A 23440-nucleotide genomic window follows, 5' to 3' on the forward strand; every position below is an offset into this window, starting at 1 on the left:
TGTAATGACTTTTTTGTGTGTCATCTTTTGCTATACATTAATCCTATAACGTGTCACATATATGTGCCTAAGTCCATATGGTCAAATCCCCTTTGAATTTCCAAGTCATATGGGACCTTTAATTAAAGTTTTGTAACTTTAATTGGACAATTAAATTACTCTAATCAATTTAATTACTCTAGTGACTTGACTAATTCAATCACTCACTTTTCTAACGAGTGCTGGTCCCGGTCATCCTTAGTTGACTATGTCAAGTGTCCGGTCAACCGTTTGACCTTTGACTTTCACATTGACTTTGAACAAGTCACAAAATCATTCATTCTCTTAATAATTTCCCAATCGATTCCTTTTCGGTGTGCAATCTTATAGGTTCTAATTAGCGAGGCAGTGGGTATGAATGATTCACTCTGAATCAAGTGTGAATTGCATCCCTCCATACAATTCTACTTATTGGCGAAGGCTAATTATAATTAGTCCTTATAGGGCTTCCATAAGCCATGAGTGACACCTAGCAATATGTCATGGCTACCCAAGCTAAAAAGAATTCATTTAGAGAACCTAGTCAGTTTGTGATTACAATGCAATTCGATCCTTCTCTAATTCAATACTCTATGTCATATTCTCGGGATATGGTAAACTTGTGTCAAAATTCCTAATATGACATCTCTAGATTATATGATTCAATTTGATGAAATTGTAAACGTACTTGTTTCAATTTCCATCCAATACTTTGGCCAAAGATTCACGAATCATATCTTTAGAATATTCTTTCTTCTTACTAAGAGAAAAAATTCCTTGTTGTACATTCACCTGTCTCTGCGTACACGCTGAGAATCCTAAGGAACACCTTTAAGTCACATCATTTTAATACGAGTGTATAGTGCTCTCAAAGGGAAACAACATATACATAAGACAACTATGATGTCTCAGGTCTAAGGATTAATTTGCATTATCACAACTTAGAATTCTTTGTTTGACACTTGTGAGCAAGACTTCCCTACAAGAATTCCAGAGTTGATCGCATTCAATAGACTCCATCTTCTATAAAGCACCTACACATCTATCTCAGTGTCTCTACACGAATGACTTGAGACTAGTCATCCTCCCAATTGAGCAGACATAATGTGAACCAGTCTTTGCGGGTCACCATTGTCTAATTGGTGATCCTATGACCAGGAACTAGGATACGATATTTATATGTATCGAAAGGTCTCGTGCATATCACTTCTTTAGACCACTTTCCATTTATATCTTAATCCATGGACTTGTTACTTTCACTACTACAAAAAAAACTTTCCGCGACGAAATAAGTTTATTGCACAAAGTGAAATTTCAACAAATCTACCTTGAGTGACGAAAAATATTGGTCGAGCAAAGTTTTGCGCGACGAAACCTTCTTGGTCGCGCAAAGTTTTGCGTCACGAAAAAGTATTGGTCGCCCAAAACTTTGCGCGACGAAAAAGTATTGGTCGCCCAAAGTTTTGTGCGACGAAAAATATTGGTCGCCCAAAGTTTTGCGCGACGAAAAATATTGGTCGCGCAAAGGCAAAAAACTTATTTAAAAAATTCCGTGTCCCATTTTTGGTACCCGCCCAAATTTTTAAAGTTTTACGCGACGAAATATTTTATGTGTTTTAAAAAAATTTATTAAAATAAACTAATTTAATAGTTTGCTCAATGAAATATTTTGTCGCGCAAGATTTTTGACTTTTTGTTTTAATATTAATTTAATTATATTAATTTTTTCAAATTTTGACTTTTTAAATTTAATTTAATTGTATGATTTTTTTTAATTACTTTAATTTAAATTGACATATTCAAAATAAAATTACATATGAAAAATAGTGATCAAATTATCCAATAAATAAATAAATATATAATATTCAAAATGTACACATAAATTAACAAAGTACAATAATAAAATCCTAATACAAGCCTATTGTGGTGGTAGTGGCGGATGATACGTTTCGATAGCGTCCTAATCGTCAACTTTAGCCGTCAAAGTGTCGATGGTTCCCTACAAAAAAATAAATATGGTCAAATAACAAAATAATAATAATAATTGGCATAATCTCCCCTAAAAGTGTTATACCATAAATCCAACCCAAACTCCAATCCTCATCCTATACTCAACCCCAAACCCCACACAAACTCAAAACTAACTCCAAAAACACATATTAATGAAAAATATTTAAAATTTGGAGAGAATATACCTTTTGGCAAAATTGAGAGTGAGTGAGAATCAGAGGGAGAAGTGAGTGTGAGAGAATTAGAGAAGATAGTGAGAGAGAGAGAGAGAGAGAGAGAGAGATGAGAGAGTGAGTGAGAGTGAGAGATAGTGAAGAGAGAGATGAGAGATTAAGTGAGAGGAGTGAGTGTGAGAGAAAGGGTGGGATTTGGGGAGAGGGAAAGAGAGAGGAGAGGTAAGAGTAGAAAAAGACATTGAGAAAATGGTGGAGGAGTTATTTTGGTTTTAAAAACCGAATCACTTTGCGTGACGAAAAATATATATTGGTAGCGCAAAGTTTTGCTCGACGAAAAATATTGGATTATTGGTCACACAAAATCTTTTTTTTTTTTCCCACGTCTCATTTTTGGTACCCACCTAAATTTTTAAAGTTTTGCGCGATGAAAAATATTGATCGCACAAAGTGTAAAAAAAAATTCTCACGTCTCATTTTTTGTACCCGCCCAAATTTTTAAGGTTTTGCGCGACGAAAAATATTCAAATAATGGTCGCGCAAAGTTTTGCATGATGAAAAAAAGTGGTCGTGCAAAGTCTAAAAAAAAATTTCCCAAGTCCCATTTTTGGTACCCGCCCAAATTTTTAAAGTTTCACGTGACGAAAAAAATTGGTTGCGCAAAGTCTAAAAAAATGTTTAAAAAATGTTAAAGTTTTGTGTATATATATTATACACACACACACCATTCAACGATCCAATTGTCAAACTTGTTTTATATACTTCAATATCATATACCCCAAAAAATTGCAAACAACAAACATTCAGATATCTAGTAATGGGATAAAACTTTTCGATGATTATAAATGAAAAATCACGATTTAACAGTTATTTTAACTCTGATTTTGATGATTTTTTTACAGCTACACTCCTTGACCCTATATGAATACAATGACTAAATTTGATCTTCAATTTAAAATATTTACACTAGTAGATACCACAAAATCTTTATATTTAACAAAAGAATAAATAAACTCTTAATTGTTAGTAAATATATTATTTTGATGGCATACACATTCTACGAAACTAGTTTCAACGATCCAACCGTCAAACTTGTTTGTTTATACTTCGAGATCGTATACACCAAAAATTGAAAAAAAATAAACATTCGGAGATCAAGTAACGGGACATAACATTTCGACGGTTATAAATGGAAAATCACGATTTAATGGTTAATTTAACTCCGATTTTGATGATTTTTTACAGCTACACTCCTTGACCCTATATGAATACAATGACTGAATTTGATCTTCAATTTAAAATATTTACACTAGTGGATACCACAAAATCTTATGTTATATTTAATGAAAGTATAAATAAACTCTTAATTGTTAGTGAATATATTGTTTTGATGGTATACGCATTCTACGAAACTAGTTTCAACGATCCAACCGTCAAACTTGTTTGTTTATACTTTGAGATCATATACGCCAAAAATCGGAAAAGATAAGTATTCAGATATCAAGTAATAGGACAAAACTTTTGATGGTTATAAATGAAAAATCACAATTTAACGGTTATTTTAACTCCAATTTTGATGATTTTTTATAGCTACACTCCTTGACCCTATATGAATACAATGAACTAATTCGATCATCAGTTTAAAATATATATTTTCTAACAAAAACCCAATCTAAACTACAATAATATATTTTCCTAACAAAAATTCGATCCGAACTAAAATAATAAATTTAAAGCTACTTAATAAATATATATACCGTTTAATTTCTTAAGTGTTATGCATAGAAAATAAAATATAAAATAAAAATAAATTGGTTTAGGCGACGAAATGTTTGGATTATGTCATGCAAAGATTTAAAAAAATAATTTTTTTTATTTTATTTATTTTTGTAAAGACTTTGCGTGACGAAACAGACTTAGTCGCTAAAGACTTTGTGCAACGAAGTTTATTGTTTCGTCGCGCAAAGTCACTTTGAGCGACGATGTATTGTCGTCGCGCAAGACTTTGAGCGATGAAGTATTGTTGTCGCGCAAAAGTTTGTCGCGCAAAGTTTGGTCGCAAAAGACTTTGAGCGACGAAGTATTGACGTCGCGCAAAGTGACTTTGCGCGACGAATTATTTTTCGTCGCGCAAGACTTTGAGCGAAGAAGTTTTTAGTTTCGTAGCGCAAAGTGACATTGAGCGACAAATAGTTTTTGGTCGCGCAAGGGTTTTTTTTTTTATTAGTGTTTTTGTAAGTTATGTATCTAAAGCAACGTTCTTGCCTATTTGATTATTATATATTATTTTCTTATAATTATCCATTTTATATTGGCTTCTAGGGCATATATCTAATAGAGAAAGAGGGGAACAAGTTTCATGAAGGTTGCCGCCAACCGTGGCCGGACGGTGACGGAAAATTGACTGGAAGTGGCACTAGCACTGTTCACGCGTGAGAGGGAGAGAGTTGTCATGAGGGAGAGAGAGAATAAGGAGAAAAATGCCAAAATCTGATTGGCCAGCTAAGTTTTAAATTTCAACTTCGCAAAAATTACGGTTGTGCCATTGAAATTACGGTTAATTTCAATGCAACTTAAAACCTACTTAAATGTACGGTGGATGATGCAATAAATTACATGAAGCATAATGAACAAAGACGTATAGCTGCTTCCTAGTTTAATCGTATAAAATCCAAGCTTGAATGGGTTGCTTTTGTATGAATCTCCATTTGACATAGGGGATTGCATAGTTTGTTGACATATGAGTCCCAATTTTTACCAAGTTGTGGGTTTCTTGGTTATCATCTTTGTTGGAGGTGTGTGTTCTGGCGGAAATACAAAATTCGAAATTTAAGATTTGAGTAAGGAGCAAAAGATATATAAGATATATATTTAATTTTTTTCAACTTGTTTCCAATTTTCCTTCAAAGGACGCAAATCAACAAACAAAAAGATGTGAAATAGACAAAATAACAAAATAGCAACAAACTTGTAAATATATAAATTGAGATTAATGGAAGAGAAAGTAATTTCTAAATTTAAGAGTTGGAACAAGGAGGCATATAAGCAGGTGGTCCACGAATCGTGCTTTCACTGGTATTTCCATTCCTCACAATGAGCACAGTGTCCATTCCCCAGCTGGCATGCCTTTCCAAGTGACAGTGCATAAACCATACTCCTGAAAATCATTATCAAATAATTCATTTCATTAGGCTTTAAGGTTGCTCCTTAATTAATTTAATGTGCATTTGATATTAAGAGACTTACCAGGATTATCAGCTACAAATCTGATGGCTGCCCATCCATTCTTTGGAACTCCAATGGTGTTTACTTCTGGTGGATCAACCAAATTGTAGGTCGTAGGCGACGTCGTACTGTTGAAATTCCCAGAACCAGTTCCAACCAAATAGAAGCTGAAACCATGGAGATGCATTGGATGGTTCTCAGGTGCAATGATGCTGGTCCCTTGGAAGACTATCTCAACTCCTTCACCATAGTTGATCATCCTCACCCTTGTCAAAAAGCTTGGATATAGTGTGTTGTTTGCAACGTCTCCCGTGAAGTTATAAAAATAAGGTGGTATGTCTGGGAAATTAGTTGCGTACACTCCATTGGTATTTCCCCTGCACATAGGCAATAAGTTGGGAAACCTTATATTTATACATAGAAACTTCATGAACTATAATACTATAATTTTATAGCATGTACTGTTTGATGCAAAAAACATGCAAATATGCATATGCTAATAGATGGAGTCTCAACATAATTTGTGGACGAAAAACATGATAGGTACCCATAATATGCTTGCAGTATACTAGTAGATGGAGTCTGAAAACTGATGTTGTTTAAGCTTGCAGCAAGCGCATTTCCATCTGGCCCAGCACAAGAAGAATTTGCACAAATCCTTTCATTTATTGAAACAGCGATGTACATCGACGTTGAGATGTTTAAGGGGACACTAATAGGGTGGTCTTCGCTTGCCAAGGCCCTCACTTGCTTAGTGAAGTTTTCAGCAGCTGTGTCGTCATCGTGATCTGGAAGAGTCGGGAAGGGAGTGGTTGAGGGGGTGCTGTAGTTGCCGTTGTATTCAAGAATTGCAGTGGTGGTGCCGTTGTGGAATGTAACATTCCCGTCAACAAAAGAAGTAGCAGCGACGTAATAGTGGCTGGGAGGCTGGTTTGCAGTGACTAAAATATCCATGGTTTGGCCTGGAGTTATCATGATGTAAGGGGTGGTTATAGGTTTTATGTATGCAGCATCTTGAGCTACCACTGTCAGGTTGTGGTTGGCGATGGCCAAAAACTTTTCTTCGTTCATCACCGCGTTGATTAAACGGAGAAGATAGGTCTTGCCAAAATCAACCAACCAACGATATGTTGTTTCTGCACCATTAAACACATGAATAAATCAACCACTATATTAAGAGTAAAGTAAATGTTTGTATATTTTAAGCGATATTTTCCTCTATTACTTATTGGTTTTGGATAAAATAATCATGTCTTATTGTAAAATAATTGTAGTTGATATGGACTTCAATGAGAATAAAAAATAAATAAAAAACCACCGATGCATGACTGGATTATTTGGTTTATTGGCATTCAGTCTTTATATTGTAAGAGGAAATTATGAGGTCAAATCTCAATGGACGACAACTACCAAATAAAATAGCATGTAATTATGATTTTTTATGAAGAAGCAGAATAGTGATTTTCAATCATTTTCTTGAAGTTTTAACTATTTATTTTTTTAATCATTAAGGAGTTGGGATTCAAATTTGATACTCAATCAAGAGCTAATTTTAAATTGATTACTACGTTTTCCTAACTAATCACCACAAGTCAGAAAAGCTATATCCTTTGCATGTTATATTAAATTCCATAGATACCTAGAAGTCTTCTTCATTTACGCGGGATGTTACCATCAACCTTCATGTCAACCTAGTTAGAAATTCACCCATTGCTTTCTCACTTATATGTATAAATAACAATAAAATATAATTAATGGGATTAGATTATTAAAGTAGATTAGATTTGAAGCTTCGATTATAATTACCGTTAGAGCAACTATACAAATGTCCGGGCTGTCCATTAATTGTGAAGGCATCTGAAATGTTTGGTTCGCCACCTGTTGCAAGGGCATCTTCAATTATTTCCATCACATCTCCCTTGAACCAGGATCCTGCAGCAACCAGATCAAAAAGGAATATAATTATTAAGATCCAATGGTGCAGCAGTACCATGTAAAAATTTTGTGTTTTTACTTCAAACTTTATTCAATGGAAGGAGTAGTCCAACTCCTTATAAGTTTTTGCAAGTTTTTCTAATTTTTCAATGCGGGATATTTTCATCTTCACATTCTGACATGCAAACCTAATACGTCGATAATATATATTGGGTGACATGGAGCACATGTGGTCTTTAGGCTCTCACCTGTGGGGAAACCAAGCTATGATACCATGAAGGAAGTTGAGATTTCACCCTAAAACCAATTAGCAATGGGTGGAGTAGCCCAACTCGTTATAAGCCCTTACAATATTTTCTAACTAATTTTCAATGTCAGACATTTTCACGTTCACGTTCTCATTGTTATGACATGGCCCGCAGTCATTATAAATAGTTCTTTATTTGTTTGGTCAAAGTTTAGAAGAGGATGGGTGGGCGAATGTGCTATTGAAGTTCGAGCATGCGACCACTGATTTGCAGGCAAATTATCTTACCATTGATCTATGGATTCGTTGGCCAGCCCTTGTAACATACTGTGAAATAACCAAAACATATAAATCTTGATATAAAAAAGTACCTAGAATTAGTGTTTCTTGTGCATCTGGCGTTGCAAATGGATAAGTGGTGTTGGCAGATGGTAGAATAATGATGGCACCGTAGACAGTGGCGCGTGACCAATCACTATGAGCATGCCACCATAAAGTTCCTTCCTCAGTCGAGAAGATAATCTCGTATGTAAAGTTTGTTCCTGCTGGAATAGGGCACTGAGTTATGTTCTCAGGTCCATCTGACCATGGATTTCTTGGTTGCTTCACTCCATGCCTGTAAATATTACACAAAATAAAAGCGTTTGTCTTTTCTTTTCATGGTTTTACATTATGAAGCAATAAAAACAAAATGGAAGGTTTTATTTTTGTGTTTATTAAAGAAAAGATTAAAGCCAGAGGAAAGTTCCATTCAGGATGCACAAGAATAGATACAACATGGAGCTTCCTCTCGCCTTGTTTTTTTTTTTTTTTTTTTTTTTTTTCTAGATGTCATTCACAAACTTTCACGCCATGCACTCAAAATTTACTATTTTATTCACTCTCTCTCCTAAAGATATGAATATTCCAAGTGGAGACTTTGTCTCAATCCATACATCCAAACGCACCTAGCCTAGCCATCAACTATCCATAATTTTTCACCAAAGCTTATATTCTTTTTTCCTTCTTTTTTGGCCAGTATCTTCCAAAGCTTATTTTCAAACTGGTCAATGTCAGAAATTGAATAAAAAATGAAAAATCCGTCACCGCTAACCTCGACGGGTTGTATCCCAATTCCTCAACAGTTTTTATTGGTCATCTATTAGCTTTTCTCTAGTAGTGAGCCACAAAAAAAATAAAAAAATAAAAAAACCATTCTGATCTAGAGCTAGGCTAATGGGGCTGTTAGCTAGGTTGTTACCAATGAATTGTGAGACCGTACAATCCTTGGTTGTGGACGTTGACAAAAGCAGTATCTCCTTTCTGAACAGTGATGGTCGGCCCCGGCAAACTGCCATTCACTGTTAGGATGCTCTTTGTGCTGCAAAGCCTTGTAAAATTTGTTTCTTTTAGCTGCAAAATTTCACAAAACGAACACCAACATTTTATTACACAATTCTACTGAAATACTCATAAAAAATCTAAGCACATTATTCACTAAAAAAACAAAAAGAAATGAACGATTCGAGCCGAAGAAACCGATGGTGATGAGCATGCAAGGGCTATCAAAATGGTATTAGTGTAATGTAGCAAGCACTTACAACAAAATCATAAAAATGGGTAGCGCCATCAGCCTTGCAAATCCCACCCAGGAACATAAACCCTAGAAAAGCTAAGACCCAACTCATTTTGTTAAACTCCATTTCCAGGTCTTTGCCAGAAAATATTGATTTCCCTATAGCTATGTGGCTGTGTCCTTGAGGTGTTGTGCGGTTTTGGTCTCAGCTCAAGAGCTATTTATAGAACATGAGAATGTCTTAACAGCGATTTCCTTCCATATGAATAAAGATTTCAATTCGTACCTAACTACAAAAAAGTTGTTAAAAATTGGTCAAAAAGAAAAAGAGACATATGAAAACGAAGCATGTGTAGTGTAGATATCTCTAGGTTTTGGTTTTCCACTGCACTATGCCGCGTTGGTGACAATTTCAGATAATAGTTCAAGCATTCGACGAATAAAAGGGCAGATATTGTATTTAATCATTCTTTAATGTATGACATACCAGCAAGAATAATAATTAGGCTGGCAAATATCAAACACGAATAACTAAATTTTAACAATGCTTGACCGATTAGTTTTTCTCTATTTGGATCTATTTCACTTTTGTTCTAAGACTGTCGCTTCATTGAAAACTCATCCAAAACCTAAAAAATTGACACTTCAATTTATTTATTTTAAAACAGAAAAACTTTAAGAAAATAGAATTATACACTCCGTGTGCTCCTCCCCAAAACCACTAATCCTTCTTCCTCCCATAGCTTTTGAAGTTTTGGAACCCAAATGATAGTATCAACAAGGGGCGTGGTATCTCAATCACCAAGAAATTACCGCATGAATATATTCATCCTTAAAACAATGAAACAAAGTTTGAGTTCTTACATATTATTTTTTAGGAGAGCATTTTTGAGCACCGCACCACTTTAATCCAAGGTGTATGCTCACCGTCCTTTTGAACACTTGACACGTGTCTATATGCATAACCATGATTCCATAAATACAAAGTAAAAAAGTTAACTATAGTTATGTCTATCCACGCATGTCATGTACTAAGAAGAGTGGTGATGATATATACATCTTTGATTAAAGTAATGAGCAAAAATATACGCGTCAAGTTTATCCGAGACCCCCTTCCTTGGGTTTCATTGTCGTTTGACTAATAAAGTTTCCCTTTCCGGTGGGGTTCTCTAGAAGAATATTTATTTTGCCGGTGATCTTGCCGGTGGGGTTCTCTAGAAGAATATTTATCTACGTACTGATAGAACCTACCCATTTTGGGTTACATCATGCCTACTAGCACTACTCATTAGGTAGCAACGTCTTCCCTTACCTATCCCGGCCAAAGGTTTTACCATTTTTGCACATGCATTTCAATACATCTTCCCTACTCATTAGGTAGCAACATCAACAGATCGTACCAGTGTCCGTACAATTCAATACATCTTCCCTACTCATTTGAGCCGCGAGTCCGCCCATCTCTATTTATTGTAATTAAAATACAAACATTTTGAACGACTACACAGTCCGGTGAACTCAAAACAATGGAATTAGTCAACACGCGGTTCAAATTCCTTGATTGCTTGACTCCTATATTGCTTTCAACTTAAAGGCTGTAGCAGCAGCCACCGCTTGGGCAATTATTGGCCCAATTGCAATATTCTGGGGGTCAGCCAATGGAGTGCGTTCTTTTTAATTTTTCTCAACTTTGACTGTACGAAAGGAAAGTATCTTCATCAAACAAAATATAAATCGTGCATTATAAGAGCGTCCTGAATAAAATTAGGAGCATCTAGAAAGTGGGTTAAATTCTTTTTCTCCTCTTATATGCATTCGGATTCAATTCATGTAGCAGACAATCTTGAGGCAACCTAATATATTACTCATCCATCCCCTTTGTAGCGAACATAGCAAGTTGAAGAGCATTTCAGTTGCCACGAAGACGAACATGTTCGGGAAGATAATCCGTAACCTTAATTAGTGCAGCTAATTAGTAACCTGCTTTCAATTTGACTCTGACTCTGGGACTCACTCACCGTGTTCTATATAAAAATCCAAATTTGATTTAATTTTCAAACCTGCCCTTGACAAGGAAGCGTTTGAGCTATTGAGATACAATCACAAGGAAGCGTGTGGCTTTTTAAGGCTTGACAAACCGCAAATTGTTAGCTGTGGCTTTGTTGAAGCCAGAGGTTTAATTTGTCATCCAAGTACTAATTGCCTTAATAACTGATTTTGATGTGAGATTTCTTCACCTACCTCTGGGTTCTGATTAAAACATGTGCGCCCGGCCTTTTATTCCAAGGCCTTACAATTTAGCGCAGCGTCGATATCTCACTAATTAGCATACTAATATTGACCAGTCACTTATTGGATGCAAAATAATATTTGATCAACAAATTATTTATTTATTTTACAATGTGATATTCTAATTCAGGGATTCCAAGCTTCTGCATTTAGAGTCACTACTACAAAAAGGGAAAAAGACGATCAGAAAACAACGACGGTATAAATAAATACCATCGTTGTGACGGTAACAGAAAACTGATGTGGATAAGTAACTGAAACACCTAAAAAATCGAGATCCACTTGGGTATTTATAAAACACGACGCACCGAACTTAAAAAGCATCATCTTATTAAACATGTTTCTCAAGACGTAAATTCTTAACCCCAAAAACAATGACAACAGGCATGAAGCTACCGACATAGAAAGTAAAGACGACGTTTTACAAAAACTGCCACCGTGTTAACTGCTAGTTAAACACGACCAACTATTCTTAATTAGCATCGTATAATTTTAATGGACTCCACATCGGTAGATTCATAAGCAGTGCTGTATTAAAGTCATATACCACGATGGTAAAAATAAATTTATCGACGTATTAATGTCATGTACTATGACGGTATTTACTGCATTACTGTCGTATAGAGTAAAAGCAAACCATGGCACTAGTAGTGTAGATAACGACGTCTGAATATAAAAATATCCATGTCGTATTTTTAATATTTCAAGACGTATTAAGTTAGTATATTATGACGGTCTGTATAAATAAATGGTCGTGGTAAATGTCATTTACCACTTCGTTATTTAGAATATAGTGTTGGGTTGTTTGTACGTAACACATCGGTTTCTTCACTTATAGTGTCGTATAATATTATTTTTTCACTTTGTTAATTTAAAAATACTGTCGTCTCTATGTCCTTTAGACGATTGTCCTTCTCTGATTACAGTCGTCTGAAATTTGTATTGCTTTTTAAGATTTATTTTCTAGATTTTGGTAGCCTACTACGGTAGATCAATAAAATGACAAGTATGAAGTAAAAAAATGACAATTTCTATAGAAGATTGTCGTATGCGATATAATTTTAGGCTTATTTACTAAATGAAATCGTCAGAGAAATGCAAATGAGATCCCAAGAGATATGAAATCTTACCAGTGGAAGCTATGTTCCTCATCACAATCGAACCACCAATAGGAGAAAGACAATATTTTGAAAGTTAATGATGTGTGTGTCATCAATATTTTGGACCTTCAGAGAGTTGAGAGACACATACACACACATCAACTTCCAAATTATTGCCTCCCACCCAAATCATATGTCCCATATCCACCTTAGGATTAACCCAAAAAAAAAAAAAACCAACACAAACAAATTGCTTAAAACTTACTGCTGTGTCAGATTTAGTTGCGCCAAAATTGATTCAGCTGCACCTTAACTTGTGATAGATTGATTCAACGAGGTCGATCTCATGAGGATTGATGATAGATTGATTCAATTCGATTCCCTGTACAGAATATAAATGAGGTGTTTTGATTAGGTAAGGAAAACAGAAACTAAACTTAAACAACGAAAGTAAACACGTAAATAAAAGAAAGACAAAAATAACTAACTCAAGTAAATAAGTTAACAAGTTCAATTCAGATTCACAGATTGATTCTAGCTACAGTATGATTAAGCCATGGTGTCTGGTCCTAACCTTGTACTTAATTCCCTAATTAGATCCTTTGTTGCCGAACCTAAATTAAGCATTAGAAATCCATTAAGCATATAAGAATGTTTTAAACAACCAAGCATGTATCTAATTCCTGTCGTCGAATGTCCATATATACTTTCCATATTTCATAGTTCAATTCAAATTAAGGCATATGGTATCTACTTTTAATTCCAACCAAGATAGCTAACATATAAGTTTTAATGATGATCAATCATTCAAACAAGCATATTAACTTATAAACATAATAAATAAGAACAAGAACCGTAATTGAAACTTGGAAACTAATCAAACTTAAAAACTTAAAAAGAAGAAATTACATGATAATGAAAAAGAAAGTACAACTAAGAAAAACATAAAGGAAAAATTTAGTAAAAGGGTTTTGTTACAACAATTGAGAACTTGAAAGAAAAACTAAGAGATTTGAGGGATAGAAGGGAGAGGAGCTCTAGAGAGATGTTTGAGAGCTCCCCTCTTCCCTCCCTCCCCCCCCTCCCCCCCCCCTGGTGTGTGTTTGTAAGCTTGGAAAACTTCACTATTTATAGGCATAAGGGAAGTAAAAATTTGATTGAGTATTGCCTTTACCTACAACACCCACTTCACCAACTTTACCTAACTTCCCTACTAAAAACAATTAGCTCAAGCATGACAATGCATTGCAGTCTGCTTGTAGGCTCGTTTTGGGCTTATTCCTCCATTGATAAAATTCTAGGAAAATATTGGTTTTGAAGTTCTTTGTCTTATCTTTCCAATATAGCCCAGCTCAAGGAAAAATGGTAAAGGCCTTCAAATATCATTTTTTGCAAAATAACGAAGATGCTGCCGAATTTCACCTTAAACTGCCAAAACTTGCATAACTTCCTCTAAAAGACTCGGAATCATGAACCGTAAAATGGTCCAGAAACTATACTTCCACATCTTTCCAATGATATATGGCTCATTAGTTGGTTTTCCATAACAAGAATAGTCCAATCCGTGAAGTTGACTGATCTGCAGACACAATTTTGAGCTAACTTGACTCCAAAAAATTGCATTAAATGAGTTATAAAGCTTAATACACTGAAACAAACATAAAAGAGATGAAAAGTACAAGTTTAACTAAAAAATATAATAAAATCATAAGCTAAAAGGGTACAAAATTATATACAATTATACACTGATCACTTACTTTAAATGTGGCTTGTCTCAATTAGACCCCAAATGCATGACACTAATAAGGATATCATATGTCCCATCCCATATCCACCTTCGGATTATTAAAAAAAAAAAAAATGCAAAGCAAGTGCTCAAAACTTGCTTTAAACATGGCTTGTCTCAATTGGACCCCAAATGCATGCCACCTGACCAAGAAAACAATTTTTTTTTTTTTCTTAAAGTAACCTAGAATAGTACTTGGATTTGCTTTGCACAAAGAAAAAACAACAAAAAAGTTCTAACATGGCATTTAATTGGTGCCTGAGTGCCTCATTACTTGACCGCGTGGGTGTTGTCGTCCTTCCCTTCTATATCTCCCAACGACCAAGAGAAGCATCTCTTCAAAATAATAGCCTTCATCTCTTGCAGAACAAAACAGCAATTTCCCTTGGAGACTATATCCATTAGAGAAGAAACAAAATGGAACGAATAACCATTTCTCTTGGGTCCTTCCTTTTGCAATACCACCACCATTGTGGGTATGCCGCAAATCTCTATTTGTTTTTCTCTTGCGTACGTAATATATTTGATTTGCTTATTATTGTATATGTTTACTACAGATCTATAAATGACAAACGAAGTGGATTTGAACCCTCAAGTTAACAATCAGGTCCCTGAGAAGACTACCATTCAAGTCAATCAAAAGAAGCAAAGAAGGACCAAGAAGTCTGGCTTAGCTGGAAACCATAGAAAATCTGAGGTATGGAATTATTTTAAGAAAGTTTTAGATGAGAAAACGGGAAAATACAAAGTTATTGCAGTTGTAAGCCAAGAAGGCCTGTCACGCGAATGAGTGGTGTTGACAAATCTTGTTTGGTTTTGTTTGATTAAGTATGTAGATTTTTTATGTAAAGGAAAATCACTGCAGTTGTAACTTCAAGTTTTCTTATGGATGTTATCTATGTTAATTGTTGTGGTTTGTATTTTAATTTTCAATTTTGGACAAGAGCAAATCTTGAACTTTTGACTTTTATGTCATTTGAATGTAAACATTGTTCAGATTTTGTTTGGGGTTAGCTTAATCATGATTAACAAGGAAATTAAAATAAAGTGATATTCAAAAATTAGCGTCCTTATTCCGAAAATAGTAATTTTTGAAAATTTTCGAAATTTCTGAAATACAGAAAATTCCGTATCGGAATAGAGTTCATATATTTTGAATTTTGAAAATCGGCATCGGAACTGAAAATCAATTTCGAAAAATTTCAAATCGAAATTCAAGCCACCTATTTCCGATCTGTTCTGGCCAAATTACACCCCTACTATGATTGATCGTGGTGTTGGTGAGGCATATCTTACGCTTGCTTTGAAATCGAGATAGGTAATATATTGAAAAGGATCTTTTATGTAGTTGAGTCACTCAAAAAAAGAAGCCCCCAATAATTTATTCACTCAAAAAGGATAATTAAACATTAATGAAACTTGGATGATACAATTATTCTTAATAAAATCAAAGTTTCAGTATAAATATTTAAACTGAGATCCATGAAGGAGAAAGTAAATTTCAATATTTATTAAGTACAAGGAGGCATATAAGCAGGTGCTGGGCGCATGCTGGTTTCAGTGGTGTTTCCATTTGTCACAATGAGTACAGTGGCCATGCCCCAACTGGCGTGCCTTTCCAAATGACAGTGCATAAACCATACTCCTGAAAATAATAATCAAATAATTCATTTAAATAGTTAGTTAACCTAGCTCCATGGTTGCTCTATCTTAATTAATTTGCCTAATTATATACATCGTACATGTGGCATGTGAGATGTACATTATTATTATTATTATTATTATTATTATTATTATTATTTGTCAGAATTTGAAAAGGACAGGAGAGCGGTGTCATTGGGGTTTGAACCTGACACCACTTATTTGCAAACAAATACTCTTACTACTGAGCTATGAACCCAATGTCGTGACAAGTAGAGCTTACCAGGATTATCAGCCTTAAATCTGACGGTTGCCCATCCATTCTTTGGTACACCAATGGTGTTTACTTCAGGTGGATCAACCAAATTGTAGGTCTTAGGGGCCTGATTAGGGTCGAAATTCCCAGAACCAGTTCCAACCAAATAGAAGCTGAAACCATGGAGATGCATCGGGTGGTTCTCAGCGGCAATCATGTTGGTCCCTTGATAGATTATCTCAACTTCTTCACCATATTTAATCATCCTCACCTTCGTCCCAAAGTAAGGATATATTGTGTCGTTTCGGACGTTTCCTGTGAAGTTGAAAATATAAGGTCTGTGTGGGAAATTAGCTGAGTAAACTCCATTAATTGCCCTGTACATAGGCAATAAGGTCATTTAAGTACATAGGCAATAAGGTCATTTAAGTTAGATTTTTCTTTTTTAATTAAAAAAAACTTAGTTCTAGTTTTGCTAAAAAAGAAAAACAAGTAATAAGACGTGGATTAATTGAAGTTCGAGAGAGTATATTAATTTAAACTATTATTTGTATTTAAAAACAAGTAAAACGCATGCTTTTGGCTCAGTTACCAGTTTACCCTTCTACACGACTATTCATTTCCTTTCAGTGAAGGGAACTAGGATGTAGAAATATGATTTGGACTGGGGTGAGGTGTTTAGTTGGGAAACCTTATCTATATAGACATTACGTTACGTACCCGGAATAGGCTTGCAGTATGTCAGTGGATGGAGTCACAAAACTGATGTTGTTTAAGCTTGCAGCAAGTGCATTTCCATCTGGCCCATCACAAGAAGAATTGGGACAAATTCTTTCATTTACGGAAACAGAGATGAAGAGCGTGTGTGTGATGTTTAACGGGACACTAATGGGGTGGTCTTTGCTTGCCAAAGCCCTCACTTGCGTAGTGAAGTTTGAGGCAGCCGTTCCGTCGTCGAAATCAGGAAGAATCGCCCTGGGAATGGTTGAGGGGGTGGTGCTGCCGTTGTATTGAAGAATGGCAGTGGTGGTGCTGTTGTTGTATGCAACATCCCCATCAACAAAAGGAGTGGAAGCTACGTCATAGTGGCTGGGAGTCTGATTTGCAACTACCAAAATGTCCATGGTTTGGCCTGGAGTTATCATGAGGTAGGAGGTGGTTATAGGTTTTATGTATGCAGCATCTTGAGCTACCACTGTGAGGTTGTGGTTGGCAATGGCGAAGAACTGTTCTTCGTTCAACACTGCGTTGACTAAACGGAGAAGATACGTCTTGCCATAATCAACCACCCAACGGTATGTTGTTGCTGCAACAGGAAATCAATCAGTTGTTTATTCAAATTCTAGTTACTGAATTCAATCGGTGTTCATAATGAATCAAATATGAATAAATCAAACACTATAGTAGAGTAATGTTTGACTGAAATAATAAAGCCTTTTGTAAATTAATTGTAGTTGATATAATTTTCCACAAATAATTTTGTTTTAGAGTATCTTTTGGGATCTCCTATCAATTTTATTTCAATGATCCGAAGGATCAAATCATTGTAGTTGCCTAATTGCTAAACCATAGTCAAATATAATATTGCCCTTCATAACTCAGGGTGACCTACCTTTATCCCTTAATTGAGATTTTAAGTCTCACTTTACTCACCATTATGTCGGTTAATAATTGTATTAAAAATGTTGACATGAACTGTGTAACACATGAGTGCCATGTGTGCCAAAAATAAAATAAAATATTTCATTTTTAAAAAGTTTAATTTAAGGCCCTAGCCCCACCGACTTCCCTCACCGGTACCCCGTTACCTGCCCCCCGTCCCCACTAAGTTTAAAATCTTTGCTCAGGGTTGCATCTTTACCATCAAACTGGGGGCAGACTTACTGACATACTTAACTGGTTTAATATACATCGGTGTTATATTTTAATTCTTATTAAACGGGATTCAAAGAAAGGGGTAAACTTTTGTCATATTTAACTGGTTTAATACACATCGGTGTTATATTTTAATTCTTACTAAACAGGATTCAAAGGGGTAGACTCATTGTCCTACTTAACTGGTTTAATACACGTCGGTTTCATATTTTAATTCTTACTAAACGAGATTCAAATTTGGAAAATCTAACATGGCGAAAAAAATACCACTAAACAGCTATTTTGAACTTAATTGCTTACTACTTTTGGCGTACACCACAAGTCAAAAAAGTATACCGCTTTGCATGTTCCAATAATAACGATATTCCATAGTCATCCTTTAGAAAAACACTCAATTGCTTTTCTCACGTCCACATCTAATAACAACAGATAAGTCCATGTATGAGATTAGATTTGGATATTTGATTATAATTACCATTGGAACACTTATACAAGTGTCCAGGCTCTCCGTTGATTGTGAAGGCATCTGAAACGTTTGGATCGCCACCTGTTGAGAGAGCATTTTGAATGATTTCATTCACACCTCCTTTGTACCAGGATCCTGCCAACGAACCAGATGATAATGAAAAATAATTATATGGGATTCGATGTTGCAACTGTATGATGTAACATTTTTTGTTTTCATGTCTGTGGTCCGCAGTCCTTGTAAATAGTTAATAACTAATACATGTAAATTTTTATTAAAATAAAAATACCTAGAACCAGTGTTTCTTCTCCATCTGGTGTTGCAAAAGGATAAGTGGTGTTGAGAGCTGGTAGAATAATGATGGCACCATAGACGGTGGCACGTGACCAATCGCTATGAGCATGCCACCATAATGTTCCTTCTTCAGTGGAGAAGATAATCTCGTAAGTGAAGTTTGACCCTGCTTGAATAGGGCATTGTGTTACGTTCTCGGGTCCATCATACCATGGATTTCGTGGTTGTTTCACTCCATGCCTGTAAATATTAAACAAGATTAAAAAGTTTGTCATCTACCCTGATTTTCCTTCTCACGGTGGAAAATTAATTGAAGCAAGGAAAAGACTAAAGACTTAGCATGCACGTTAATGGAGTTCAGCTTATTATTATTATTATTTTTTCAAAGCTTGATTTCCAGACTAAAAGTTTTATGTTCAAACCCCTAAATGCGGGAAAACCCCGTCCCTCTTTAAACAAGATTTAAAAAGTTTGTTTGCTAGCTTGATTTTCCTTTTCTTCTTAAGGTGGAAAATTAATTGAAGCAGTCAAAATAAAATAGAAGGTTTTATTTTTGTGTTTATTAAAGAAAAAGACTAAAGACTAAGCATGCCAATTTACGGGGTTTAACTTAAGGGAAAAAAGCCTTGACTTCTAGATTAATGATCTCATATTCGAACCCCTAAAACACTTGACAGTATGTGTGAAAATCATCTACCATGATCTCTCTTCCTGTCAATCCATTCAAACACACCATGAGATGGAGAAGAGAATATTCCAAATGGAGACTTTGTCAATCCATTCAAACACACAACGAACGATTCATAATTTTCCACCAATAAGCTTAATTATCTATCCAGCTTATCTTCAAACGCTAGTTATTAGCAGTTTTGGACTATTGGTCAATGCCAAAAAAAAAAAAAAATAAAATAAAATAAAATCTAGGGCTAAGCTAATGCGATTGGTAGCTTTTACCAATGAATGGTGAGACCGTATGAGCCTTGGTTGTGGACATTCACAAAAGCAGTGTCCCCCTTCCGGACAGTGATGGTCGGCCCCGGCAAAGTCCCATTCGCAGTTAAGATGGTCTTTGTTTCGCAAAGCCTTGTAAAATTCGATTCTGTCAGCTGCAAAACAAAAAATGATGAAAAAAATCGAGCCGAAGCAACGGATGATGATGAACATGCAAAGGCTGTAAAAATGGTGTTAGTGTAATGTAGGAAGCACTTACAACAAAATCATAATAATAAGTATTGCCATTAGCCTTGCAAAGACCCAAGAACATAAACCCTACACAGGCTAAGACCCAACTCATTTTCTTAAACTCCTAGTGTGTTCTTCAGGTTGCCCTTGAAGTGTTGTGCGGTTTTCTATCTCAGGTAAAGACCTATTTATAGATAGAGTTCATGGAAAGTTGCTTCTATTATTAGTTGCTAAGTTTTCCTCTTACATGTTTGAAATTTATTACCTACCAAACTAGGCAAAGTTAAAAATAAAATAAAATCGGGAAATTAAAAAAAAAACACGTGGAAAACGAAAAGCATGGGCAAGTTGGTCCAGTGCACAACAAATAAGTTCAGACACTAATACCATGTATTAGATAAACAACTTCACTACTGGAAAACGGACAAAAGCCATTCATGTCAAGACCACGACAGGGGATCCTTAAGTCTAGTAGTATATCCTGTCATCAACTGGGTTTATGTCGGTAAGTACTGTTCTAGCCACGGTGATCTGTGCCTCGATTACCAATAAGAATAATAAAGTAAGAGATTTTTATTTTGTTTTGGGTGGATTGATATTGCGCAAAACACAGATAACAAATGTTTTTTTGTTTTTTTTTTTGGAAAATCAGATTTATTGTCGGTTTGATGAACAAAGTTCCCCATACCGTTAGGAGTACTCTAAAACTAATCTCTAAAAGTAGACTCAAAGAGGTATTAAAAAAGAAAAGGCTACACAAATAGCCAATTTCTAATTCGGACTAAACACTTAGATAAGATCTAGCTGACATCAACAAATCGTTAAATGATATCAACTAATTTATTTTTTAAATTCAAAAATAATAATTTTTTTCAATTTCATCCTTTTATATAATTTCTCACAACCTCTACAGATGGCCTTAGTGTTCTCCAATTCAAATACTGATTGCGCTTTGGCTATATGTTTCAGGGGAAAGCTCCTTCTCAATTCATGTCAACACGCCATCTCACTATTCCACCCCACTAACATAGTGTCAGCTATCTATTATTTTAACTTCCGTTTTTCCCTTCTTTATCTCTCTCTTTCGGTTCTCTCTCTCTGTCGCTCTCTTGCATTAAATTTTGGATTTGATGGTTGATCTTACGGGTAACAAAATTCACCAAAACATTGCCCAATGATAATAATAAAATATAAAAGACAGTCACGTATAACTTTTCTTGAATAAACTACAAAATGTTATTATGGTAACACTGATGACACGTGATTAGAAAAAAATATTTAAAAAAAACCTCGCTCAATACACAAAAAAAACACTAAACATTCAAATTCCGTTTAAGGTGGCTTCAGAAGAAACATATTAGGTATCTGTTAGACCTTGAAAGTAGTGTTGCATACTAATTAAGAAACATAATAAGATGCCTCAGACTCTTAATTAATATCTAAAAATCCAGATTTGATTTGCTTTCTCTTAGCCACCTTTGACAAATTTGCCAAGGGCTAGATACACAAGGAAGCGTGTGGGCCTCAAGTTTTGACAATTGCTCCAAATACAGATTTTGATTTGAGATCTTCCACTACGCACTTCTAGCATGCATAATTTTTATTCCCACGCCTAATGTCACTCCCTTTGGGTTCTGTGCGGCCACGGTTTAATTTAAGGTTTTCTTTGTTTTGAGATGTGTGATTTAAGATAGGACCGCTAGATTTTGGTGATTTGATTTTTTTTATTGTCTATGCAAATTTTGTTCGATTTAGTCTTCTTGTGTTTTTAGTTTTATAATTTACGCAGATTCTGTTTAATTTACTTTTACTTATTTGGTTGTTTTTTCTTTCAAATTTGTAGTCGTGTTGAAATTGATTTGTACATGTCTTTAATGGATTCCTGAAGTTTTTTAATGAATATCGTTGTTTAAAACAATTGTATTTTATCAACAAAAGCTAATGTTTATTGGATGGGTTTGTTTTAAATTTACGAAGTTCTTTTTTAGTCGTCATTATTTACCACGTCTACAACAATATTAAATTATGCGCTTCGAGCTGCCTATGAGGTGGCATCTTTTCTTACTAGAATAGGAGGGATCCATGATTGGAATATGTGGTGGCCTGAGTGGCTTTTTGGTATTTTAGTCTCTAATTTTAACGTTGCAATTCGTCTTTGAATAAATTTTTCCATTCTTTTGCGAAAAAAGAGAGTATATATATTTCCCTAACGTGTTGTAGTTGATGATGAACCATATAAGCTTTTTTTTTTTTCTTATTCAAAAACTTTTTGTCAAATGCGACAGATAATTTCACCCAAAAAAAGGCAGCATATTTAAGGGTTTCCTTGTTTTGGGATGTGTGGTTTAAGATACAGACTATGCTAGATTTTGGTGATTTGAACTTTTTAGTTGTTTACGCGAATTTTGCTCTATTTAGTTTTTCCATAATTTAAGTTTCATAATTTACGCGGATTCTGTTTGATTTAGTTTTGCCTACTGGGTTGTTTTCCCTTTTGAATTTACGCGGATTCTGTTTAATTTACGCGGATTCTGTTTGATTTAGTTTTGCCTACTGGGTTGTTTTCCCTTTTGAATTTACAGTCATTTTGAAATTGGTTTGTACATGTCTTTAATATATTCTTGAAGTTTTTTAATGAATATGTTGTTTAACCCAAAAAAGAAAGGTCGTCTAAAACAATTGTATTTTATTAACAAAAGCTAATGTTTATTGGATGGGTTTATTTTTACAACGTTCTTTTTTTATTCATCATTATTTACCACGTCTATAACAATACTAAATTATACACTTTATATATATTATTAATTTTATTTTTTTTATAAGAGCAATATATCGTATACAAAGAGGAGAATTCGAACATAAGACATCAGGCAAAAAAATAACTATACTCTTAATCACTTGAGCCATAAACCTTTTTATGGAACTTATATATATTTTTATATGCATCATGTATGTCTTCCAGTGTTGTGTGATCAAAGTGATGAGTAACAAGATTGTACAAAAGAAAAGTTCTTAATTATAACATTGCACATTATTTTAAAGGAGGAATCGAACTCCATTATTTCAAGATCAATCATACTTCATATTTTAATTTATAAAAGTATGCATTATGATCAAAGTGTGGCATAAATTTTTTTTTTGTTTTTCTTTTGGGCACAATAGATAGATCATGTGATGATGGACTCTGTCCTTGGTGTGTCCCATGTTTTCAAGAACAATTAACATATTTTTATTGACGTTTCAAATTCAAAACAATATCTTTCTAGGTACAGGACTGTCTTTTTACACTGCATTATGTCAAGGCATGGACCCCTAAGCTGTACGTTTACGTAATAGCTATAGATATAGATGATGAAAATTTGAAATATCGACCCACTAATTGTATGAATAA

At 34.7% G+C, this 23440-nt stretch overlaps 2 protein-coding genes and 1 long non-coding RNA gene across 3 annotated transcripts; 1 reads left to right on the forward strand and 2 right to left on the reverse strand.

Moving 5' to 3' along the window:
* LOC18768294 (laccase-15) lies at window positions 5119–9335 on the reverse strand. The gene is made up of 7 exons (XM_007199916.2): window positions 9189–9335; window positions 8849–9000; window positions 7980–8224; window positions 7233–7358; window positions 5974–6562; window positions 5448–5803; window positions 5119–5358 (listed from the first exon to the last, which is right to left on the reverse strand). Exons 1-7 carry the CDS (start codon window positions 9288–9290, stop codon window positions 5219–5221), a joined length of 1710 nt encoding a protein of 569 aa, XP_007199978.1. The 5' UTR covers window positions 9291–9335; the 3' UTR covers window positions 5119–5218.
* Window positions 13978–15278, forward strand: LOC109950753. The gene is made up of 2 exons (XR_002273046.1): window positions 13978–14811; window positions 14893–15278. It is a non-coding gene; the product is annotated as an uncharacterized LOC109950753 (long non-coding RNA).
* Window positions 15695–20229, reverse strand: LOC18768004 (putative laccase-9). Its single transcript, XM_007199709.2, has 7 exons — window positions 20078–20229; window positions 19822–19973; window positions 18863–19107; window positions 18583–18708; window positions 16953–17538; window positions 16260–16609; window positions 15695–15980 (listed from the first exon to the last, which is right to left on the reverse strand). The coding sequence occupies exons 1-7, from the start codon at window positions 20159–20161 to the stop codon at window positions 15847–15849; spliced, it is 1677 nt and encodes a 558-aa protein (XP_007199771.1). The 5' UTR covers window positions 20162–20229; the 3' UTR covers window positions 15695–15846.

The sequence above is a fragment of the Prunus persica genome, chromosome G8 (genome assembly GCF_000346465.2).
Source record: "Prunus persica cultivar Lovell chromosome G8, Prunus_persica_NCBIv2, whole genome shotgun sequence".
In the NCBI taxonomy this organism is placed as follows: domain Eukaryota; kingdom Viridiplantae; phylum Streptophyta; class Magnoliopsida; order Rosales; family Rosaceae; genus Prunus; species Prunus persica.

Excerpts from the sequence above, each read along its gene's own strand:
- LOC18768294 (XM_007199916.2), bottom strand. The coding sequence starts at position 9,290 with ATGGAGTTTAACAAAATGAGTTGGGTCTTAGCTTTTCTAGGGTTTATG. Across the intron at positions 6,563-7,232 it reads TTTGTATAGTTGCTCTAACG|AAACAACATATCGTTGGTTG; the intron begins GTAATTATAATC and ends TTAATGGTGCAG. Across the intron at positions 5,804-5,973 it reads ATACTGCAAGCATATTATGG|GGGAAATACCAATGGAGTGT; the intron begins GTACCTATCATG and ends GCCTATGTGCAG.
- LOC18768004 (XM_007199709.2), bottom strand. The coding sequence starts at position 20,161 with ATGAGTTGGGTCTTAGCCTGTGTAGGGTTTATGTTCTTGGGTCTTTGC. Across the intron at positions 19,974-20,077 it reads CTTATTATTATGATTTTGTT|CTGACAGAATCGAATTTTAC; the intron begins GTAAGTGCTTCC and ends TTTGTTTTGCAG. Across the intron at positions 16,610-16,952 it reads ATACTGCAAGCCTATTCCGG|GGCAATTAATGGAGTTTACT; the intron begins GTACGTAACGTA and ends GCCTATGTACAG.